Consider the following 9,900-nt stretch of genomic DNA (forward strand, 5'->3'; position numbering starts at 1 on the left):
TAATTGAATTCCTAAAGGATATATATATATATATATATATATATATATATATATATTTCAAACTCGTATTCTTTCATTTTGAAGCTTTGACGTTTTACCAAAAGAAATATATTCCTCATATCAGATCCTTTAATTTGTATTAAATTAATAATAATAACATATTTACATGATGAAAATTGAAATTCTACTCCATAAAAATCAGCATCCTCCACTGACCACTCCACCCCTCAAACTTTTGGCATCTTTAAGCATAAAGCATAATAATGACCGTTTCAGACTAAAAACTCAAAAAGAGTCGAACAAAGAAACATGTTATCTAGAACTGAGATGTTCCAAAATAACAGAATACAAAATCACCTCAAATGGCACATTGACCACACCTGTTTATAAGCAGTCCCCTTAAAGAAAATGTTTGCGTAGCTTGGAACAACTAATTCTCCCCAAAAGAAATACCTAGAGAATCTACCTGTAAAAACAGTACATGCACGATTACCGACTACTTTGTACTGTGAATCGGATTCGCTGGGAACTGGTCATTAATATGATCTGGAACTTACACTAGTACCACCCCAGAAATTTGAACCGGCCTTAGAGTGTGATGATATTTATGTTGGAGATGTTGGTTCTAATTTTTTAGGCATCATTCTCACCTGAAAATTGAGCTATTCGACCAAGCGGTAATATATGATCTTTCATAACCTCGTATTCGTCGGATCGTATCTGAGCACGATCAAGCACCTATGTACGTGACAGTGAGAGCAGGATGTTAAAGTATACCCAAACTTAAGAATCGAGGAATATGGCATTTCATAAAAAATTCTGTCCGCGGTTAGTTTTAATATACAAATACTCTTCGTGATCAATCACTTATGCTACACAAGAGCATGAAATGAACTTTAGAGGTCCTCATTAAACTATATAATAGCATTTTCCCGAGAACTAAACATTACAACGGTACAGCTTTCAATTTTCGGATTGAAAGAGGAAAATCCAGCAGTAAAATCAAGAAACCAATATCTGTCTTAAAAAATAAAATGAAATAAAATTGACAACACAAATATTTATTTCTCGAGTAACGATGCTTTCATAGGTTTGACTGAAAAAAAAAATGAATATAGAAGCAAGCACAAAAGTAGAAGAAAGAATGCAGATGCCAAAAGATGAAGAAAGTTAAAACTACAAAAGTGCTTTAATTGTAAAGGACAATAAATAGTAATATTTTTATGGAATATTGATCAGAAAAAGTATGTGCGACAATTTCAACATCCTAATGTGATTTCCTCGAAACGAAAAAATTCCAGCCAAGGAGAGGAATAAGAGCATGTCAACAACTAATTTTCATTTAGCATTTTAAAATGAGCACAAACAAGTTGATTTGATATCAATTCTACACATACAATTCAAAATCTCCTAGTATACAGTTTTAGAACTTATCATTAGCTAACTGATAAATAAAGCACGTTTTAGATCATCTAACTTATCAATTTTTACTCTTAAACTGCTTCTTTAACATTCATCTCAACACAGAGGATTCATTAATAAGCAAGAGGGCAGAGATTTATAGGTAGCCAAACCTTGTGATACAGACTTCTACTATTTGACATGTGGGAGGCAAGTGAAGGAATCTGGCAAACAGATAAAGCTTCTATAAATAAGAGAACAATTACTTGCCACTGCTTCATTCTGAATGCTGGAAGTGCATCAAGGAAAGTCATGGTGTCTAACAAGTGTCCCTGCACAAGAACATAAATAAACGTCACTCATATGCCAAAGTTGGGTTAACAGTATCCTTCTCTCATGATGTATAAGACCTTCCAAAATCAAGGGAATGCCTTCTAAATTCAAAATTCCATGCAAATTCCGTCCAGTCTTCAACAATAACAATATAATTGAAACCACAAGCCAAAAAACCAAGTTTAAAGAGGAGATCGGGATACCTCAATTCCTCCCCACCCAAATCACAAAACCGATGATGCCCTGTTTTAAATGATACCAGCACCTGCCTTAAAAATAAAGAAGAGGATCTAGAAGAAGACAGCCCAGCTTTCTGTGAGCCAATCTAAAATCATCAACTTTTTTATCTCCTTGTGCCATGGAAAGCACAATCGTGAATCACTGCAACCATTTCAAGAGTATAGCAATCGTTTACAGCTTTCATGTTCCCAATAACCTAAATCTCCAAGACGGCAATGACTCTGTCCACTTTTGATTGTTTTATGGACATCATTTTATCTACTGTGTTTTTGGTGCAAATTTAAGCATCCTTTAACTTATTATAGCTCATCTTTTTTTAATTAATCACCCATTGGTGTTGAGGTTTTCCCCCATTATTTCATCAATCAATGAAATGTTTTCTTCAAAAAAGGAGGGGAAAAAAGGAAAGAGCAGCTAGGAGTAGGATCAGAAAAGTCCCACAATTTTCCTCTGAACTTTCTCAAGAATCAGTTACCATCCTTTTGATTTACCCTTATAGGTAGGACTGACTACTTACTTCATGGGTCAAATCTCGAACTTTGAAGTAAAATAAAATGTAAGAGTTAGTCAATTCCTAGTTCCTACGACCCATTGATACCTGTAGGCTGTAACTATGGTCTTGGCTAGCTAATTTTCAAAAGTGAGAGCTTCAAAAAATCCAAAATGGAAAAGCAAATTCTGCAGTTGCACCATGGTGAGATGAGATCCTCCAAGCAAAAAAACAATAGGATAACATCCATATACAGCAAGTTGAAGACAAGAATGTTCCCTCTTTCCATTTTAGATATTGTCTATTGCTGTCTCCAACAATGCATTCATATCCAGAATAAGCTTATAATTAGCCAAATTTGGAGAATGAAGCCTCTTCTAGGACTACTAAGGTACATTGAATCAAGGATGCAGCAAAACAACTACCCTTCAAAACCTCTATCGAAAACCGTATTCAACAAAGCCTTAAACCTCAAGAGAATCCAATTCAACATTCACTCCTACCTCCCATGAGCATTTTCCAAAAACTAGATCAAGATGGCAGTGTCTTGAAGTATCAAAACCAAGAATTGCCATAGCTACTAAATATAAATGATACCCACTCCTCTGGGGAATGGTGCCAGTGTAGCACAGATACTAAAATATACATATATATCAACACAAAATAAGCCCGGCATATATGCAAACTAATGTAAGTTCTCAATTATCACAAACAAAGAATATTGAGAGAAAAAGACGATGTCATGAATATTCATCATTACCATCCCATGCTCCAAACTTGATATTGGAGTTGACAGCTTAAGTTCAGAAGCAAGTCCAGGTATTGACCGTGTTAGACATCCAGCAAGTGTTTGCTTAATTTCAGAAGATCGGCCATCAGCAGAGACAATTTTCCTTGGATACTCCTTCCCATCAATGTATAGAAATTCCTCATGGAACTTATCATCTTTTCCATAAATGTAGGCCAGTGAAGATGATGTTATCCATGCAAAGATTGCCATCCACATGGTTGCAAAAGAAGATAACTGGGAAAAAAAAAACAAGGTAAATGTGGTGGGGAAAAAATATATATCTTTAGGTTATGAAGAGAAGGTATGTCCAAAAAAAGAAAAGGAGATTACAGTTAGGCTGAAACCCTCTGGAGGCGCATCATACCAAGAGTCATTGGGATCAAACAGATCAGAACGTAATACCCCAAGTTTGTTAGACTTCTCTGAGGATGAATGTGGTTCAGATGCGTTGACAGGATTAGTAGATGCTTCTTCATTACCATCATTTGGACGCGGCAGTATAATAATTCCAGCTTCAGACACTGAATATTACAAACAACCAAGCATAAAGAATAACTATATGAAGTTTCTTCTAGTGAGGTATTACAAAGAACAGAACACAGAAGGAAAAATTATATGAGTAACCATCTAGTTCATATTCATACAGCAACTCTCTTTTTTTGGATAAGAAACAATTTTATATTCAGACAGCAACTTTATAACCACTAAAGCCACTGTTTGTGTTTTTGTAGGATGAAGTTTCAATGTTCCAAGGAAAAAGAATGAAGAGAAGGGGATGATAATATATTTGCTAATAGCCAATGGAAACGCAACAAAAATTAAATCTCTGATTGGTTTATACATCAATATAGGGAACACTAGAACTGAGCTCATCTTAAGGCCAACACCAGACAAGAACTATAATCTTAACACCAGACAAGAAATATAATCTTTGTAGCATATAGTACAATAATTAACCTCAACCATCATGCATAGAGTAGATTACCTGCATCAGAGACCTCATTTTGCCCAGAAGAAATTGCTTCAGCTGCCTGGGTCAGTGCCATTGCACAGGCTTCAGCAGATTCAACCCGTAATAGGTCCCCATTATCATTGTCAGAATTTACCAAATTTCTTGTGATTCTGGAACATTCCTTTTTCTTCCCCATTTCTCTGACCTCTGGAAGGTTTATAATACTGGTGTCAACAGTCTTTTCATCTGCCCAAGTTACAGAGCGATGTAGGTTTTTCTTGCCTGGTTGTTTAAGGGAGGATTTGATCTCAGTTCCACTAAGATCATTGGATCCACCTCTTGGTTCTTCTGTCATTAAATTGCAATTAGTATTGCACTGATTTGAAGTTGAAGGAGCATCAGACAAATTATTAGTACTTTCTTTGGTGGCTGATACTTTAGTCCTTTCTTTGGATCCTCTTGCCTTACGTCCAACACTGTTTTTTGTGGGAGCTGGAGCATGTGGGGTTTCCAAAATGGTAAATTGGTCTTTTGATTCTTTACCACAGAGTTCTCCAGTTTGTATCTTTGAATCAGTATCAAAAGCCATCTCTTTCAAACCAGATGATATCTTTGATACACTATACTCTTCATCTGTTAGAATAGTACTCGTGAAGGAGAGGTCGCTGAAGAAATCCTTTCCACCACCCAATGGCTTAATTTTAGCTTTAGAACCTAAAACAGTGCACCAAAACTCAATTAAACTAACAGGAGGAAATAAAACACTGTTTCACTTTCTTTTTTTCTTTTTTCTTGGGTTTTCTAAGTATGCTTTTTTTTCTCTTCGATTTTTCTCATAGGGACATCCCAATAATGCATTAGATTCGAAAAGAATCGAATTTAACAATGAAACACAGCAAGTTGCGGGCATAGCATAGTAGACAAAGTTCAATGCTAAACGTTCAGCATTAGACCCTATGACGGCATACTTAAACTCCCTTTAACCACCCATGCAAATAAATCTACAATTCCACTTCTCCATTTTAGCATTCTAAGAACATTTTCCCTTTTGCTAGGAACATCTTTTGAATGCATAAGTTTCTCCAATATGGAATTCAACAACCAAACACAAAAAAGTTTGGCATACAGAGAAGAAATAAATGGAAAAAAAAAGTTACCATCCTTGGATTCTTTCCCATCCTTGCTGGGCAAAGTCATAATTTTATGATCTCTGTGCGGCACATAGCCTTCAATTGCATTTGATGGACCCATCCACTCTTCAATGGGAACTTCTCCAGTATTGCTTTCTATATTCTCCTGAATTTCAAGCCCTAAATCACAATTATTCCCCACATTTTCCTTAGAATCCAAACTCAGATTCTCAAACAGTCTAAGAATTTCTTTAAGTTTCTCGGGATTCATAACCGAACATCTCTCATTTTGCAATCTCCCAGAAAAGGCACGGCTGTTAATGAGGCAAGTGGAAGAGCAGTACTTATACGTCTCTTGTAAATCATACACCTTATGTTCTTTCAATGAAATTCTGTACCGGCCTCTCCTAGTGTTATCAGACGACAAATTAGAATGGCATAACGGATACCCACAGAGGTTTGCAATAGACCGCTCAGTCACCACATCTTCATAGTCACTCCGAGACATCAGAGACCCAGCTGCAAATAGCTGGTTCTCATTTTGAATGCCCTCAAGGAGTGCAAGCTGCAATTTATATACTGTGTCTTTGATCAAAACAGATTGATTCTTTGCCATTGGGAAAATTCCTCAATATTGCCTCACTTTCCTGAAAGTGAAATGAAAATTTAACATTCATCAGCGCCGGATAAAGATTAAACGTCTCAACATTGTATGAAACAGTCGAACAACAAAGATAAGCACCATAAAGAGATTAGCTAATTTCTATCCATATAGCTCCGCTCCATTTAAACTAGGAAAGGAATCACGCTATAGACTTGATGAAAAAAAATCTATACTTTCATACAATTCCATGAATTTATACTTCGTACATTACAACATATTTAGAACATCTCAGACAAGCACAAGAACAAAACTACAAGTTCTTTACTCGATCCTCCGAGCAAACCGACAATCTACACCGAGTCAAGGAGGAAAGTTATGTAAGTAACAGCAGATGTTGATAACAAAGACTCTGCATATGGCGCCTCAAGAGAAGAACATGCCAGTGAAATTCGGAGAGATTTCAACAGAACAAGAGAGAGAGAGAAATACTACGAGAAGCAAAAACAGGGAATTGGAAGATGAACCATCAGACCTAATGGAAATGGATGCCGGTAGTGGATAGACTATACACCGAATGAACTGCGCCGCCGAGCCGGTCGCCGCTGCCGGAGAAGACGACGACGCGAAATCGTGAGGAGAGGCAAACGTTGGAAAACGTTTCTAAACTTTGCAGGTCGGTTCGAGGGTTTTATTTTACTTCCAGGAGACTTATTTTGCATTTGAGAGTTGAGACCCCACCTACGATTATTTAATTTGAAATTTTAAAAAGAAAAAAATATGTTTAAAAAAATGAAAATGCTTATAAATAGAAAAATTCCTTCAAAAGTTTTTTTTTTACTTTTGAAACTTTTTGCTATAAAATACAAATATTTTTAAATAGATTCCTTTAAAATACCATTTTATTTGTATTTGGTGAATTTAAATTTAATCATTCAAAATTAATATATTTCTGACCTTTATTGATAAAAGGCATATAAATAATAAAAAAAACATAGATAGAAAAAATGTCAATTTATTTATAAGAAGTAGCAAAAAAAATATTGATAGATATTGAGTGTATCTATCAACTCACTTTTATCCGTTTCTATCATTAATAGACATTGATGGGTTTCTATCAGCTTCTATAAAAAAATATTAAAAGTTTACTATTTTATGTAAATAACTTTCTTATTTTTCTATTTTTGAAAATCTTCCTATAAAAACTAGAAAAATTAACCATAAATTAGTAATATGGACTAAATTTAAAATTTATTGATACTTGAAAAGGACTAAAATTAGATATTTAAAAATAAAATGATTAAAATTAAATAAATCCCTAAGTACATAAATCACATGGTATTTTAATTTTGAAAATATCATGAATTTTACTTTTAAAAGTGTCGACTTTTTAATTTTATGTTTTCTAAGCCCTTAAATATCTAATCTTTTTAAAAGTTGAGAACTAAATACAAGCCAATTTTAAAATCCAAAATATATTTTGAGGAAGAAATATTTTGCCATCGTAGTTTGATTTTTTTTTTCCCTTTTTATAACCCCATCAGTGCTTATTTTCATTAGGTACACTTGTAAATAATAGCTAAGAAAATTAGTTACATAATTAAATTGGGTTTATTGTAGATTTAACAAAAATAAGTTTTAAAAATTAGATCCATTGTCTAGACTTGTTATTTTTTTGTAAAAATAGCCAAAAAAAAAAAAAAAAAACAAACAAACAAACTCAACCCACACGATACACCTGATACTCTTGAAATACACTTGATACATTGTTGATGCACACTTGAACTATCGACAGACGCTTGATCTACTTGATAAACTATTGATATACGATTGAAAATGACTAGTTATTTAAGTGTTTTTAAAAAATTCACAAAAATGATTTTTTTGAAAAACACTTTTTTCTCTAGTTATTCCAAATACGTCCAAATTATGAAAATAAGTATGGTAAATTGAGTGTTATTGAGCTTTAGATTGAATCTTATCAGTCTATTGTACATTTATAATGAAAGAAATAACATCATTCAAAAAGGAAAACTACAAAAGGGATAAAAAAAAAATATACATATAGTAAATACCAAAATTAAAGTGAGTAATAACTCATATTGTTGCAAACAAAAAAATACCAAAAGTATACAAATTAATGGGAAAAAAAATATACAACTGATATACTTCAAATGTGGTATATTAGTTTATTGATATATCAAAAAATGTGGGTTTGTTAAAAGGGCAAAATTGGAATACGGAATAAACGAAAAATTAAATTTGAGAATTTTGTCATATTTACAATTTTTCATATGTCAAAGGCAAGCCCCTGATTATGTATTTTGGATTTGCCATCCTTTGCAAATTTCCAATTAAATTTCTTACTAATTGTTTTTATACGATTAGTTCCACATTGAAATAAATGTTATCTAACACAACAAAACTTGTTATGCACGATGTTATAGTAATTCTAAGAATATCAGAGATAAACACAAAAAGATAAAGCACGAATAAAAACACAAAATTTGGTAAACCAGTTCGACGCGATATCACCTGTGTTTAGGAAGCAGTGTGCCTAAGAAAGATAATTTCACTAATATAACGTCAAGCAATTACAATGTTGTATAAATAAATGACAATGACGTCACAGAATAAATTACTTCTTGAATGATAACTTACGCTCCCCTAAGTGTAAGAATATTGTTAAACGATCAATTAGACTCCCCCCTAAATATGAGACTCCTTCAACCTAGACTTTTATCTTTCCACTTTTTAATGAAGATCGCTTCACTTGGAAAACTTAGGCTCCACCTTATTACTAGGGTATAGTGTATGCCCTAGTTTATTGTGATTTTGTACTTTATTTGTATTGTACATTAGGCTCCCTAAGCTTTAGGACAAGTGGGAGATTGTTGGGATTGGTGTCCTAAATCTCCTTATAATCTGGTAGTTTGTAAACTTCATACAAAAATGTTGTTATTAATAAAATAAGTATTATTTTATAAGTATATACTCAATCCAATACTATCCTAGGTTATTTTATGTAATTTAAACAACTATGTAGAGACATACAAGTGGATCTTGTTTAAATAATAACATAAACGATTTGTAATAGATGGATAAGGTTGGGTATCTTATCCTGATGACACTACGGATATGACCCGCTTTGTAGGTATTACAAGTGTTGTAAAGTTCTACAAATGATCTGATCCTGATCATTCATGTCGAGACATGTGAGTGGGAGTATCTTATACAAAGAGTTTGTATAAGATCAGACCACGAAATGATTAGTCTTTTTATATAACACCGTTAATAATAGAGATTTACATTTCACTAGGATGACCATAAGTGACATGACTTGAATCTTGAGTGAGTTGTGAACTTTTACTTATGAAGGCGGTCATTTGATTTGTATGGGTGAGAGTGGTCAAATTGCCAACTTAATAAGCCTACCATTTTGGGGATTCGTCTGACTAGAAAGCTGGGAACATAGCTACATGAGATGGAATTCACCCCTTCCTCGATGCAGGGGCAAGTAGATAAATTGCTCCTTTAAGGGTTAATTCCGGGGCTTGAACATAGTGGCCACACCCTCTCTTGGCCCAAGTGGGACTTGGTCATAGTTGGACTATGACTTATTGTTCATTAGAGGGATCAGTGGCACTTAAGGAGTTAAATGTAACTATAGAGGCAAAACAGTAATTTTGACCCAGTTGTACTTACGAGCAATTTGTGAAGGGTCATCGCACTATTGATTGGTTATATCCAATAGACATAGAAATATATCTGTATTGCGAATAGTGCAGCTGTTAATCTTTAGTGGAATGGTCAGTAGTTAATGGATGTTGGGTAATTTAATTAAAGAGTTGAATTAATTATCCAAGTACGGAACTTCAATCTACAAGTCCATAAGGTCCCCTCTATAGCTCAACAGGAATTTAATTGAGAATTATTTTTAGATTAATTTGAAGTGTTCAAATT

General features: G+C 33.9%; 1 protein-coding gene across 2 annotated transcripts; it reads right to left on the reverse strand.

Annotated features, from left to right (window-relative positions):
- Positions 1 to 292: 292 nt before the first annotated feature.
- Positions 293 to 6,661, reverse strand: LOC120082210 (RNA polymerase II subunit B1 CTD phosphatase RPAP2-like protein). Of its 2 annotated transcripts, XR_005483091.2 has the most exons (8): positions 6,473 to 6,661; positions 5,364 to 5,983; positions 4,240 to 4,920; positions 3,585 to 3,775; positions 3,225 to 3,488; positions 1,575 to 1,733; positions 558 to 738; positions 293 to 466 (listed from the first exon to the last, which is right to left on the reverse strand). XR_005483091.2 is itself a non-coding variant. In XM_039037491.2 (7 exons), exons 2-7 carry the CDS (start codon positions 5,950 to 5,952, stop codon positions 634 to 636), a joined length of 1,989 nt encoding a protein of 662 aa, XP_038893419.1. In that variant the 5' UTR covers positions 5,953 to 5,983; positions 6,473 to 6,661; the 3' UTR covers positions 293 to 633. The 2 variants fall into 2 exon arrangements, 1 of the variants encoding a protein (XP_038893419.1); XM_039037491.2 differs by having other exon boundaries at positions 293 to 738.
- Between the last annotated feature and the right edge of the window lie 3,239 nt (positions 6,662 to 9,900).

Source organism: Benincasa hispida, chromosome 1 (assembly GCF_027475165.1).
Source record: "Benincasa hispida cultivar pf3 chromosome 1, pf3_genome.v1.1, whole genome shotgun sequence".
Taxonomy (NCBI): Eukaryota; Viridiplantae; Streptophyta; class Magnoliopsida; order Cucurbitales; family Cucurbitaceae; genus Benincasa; species Benincasa hispida.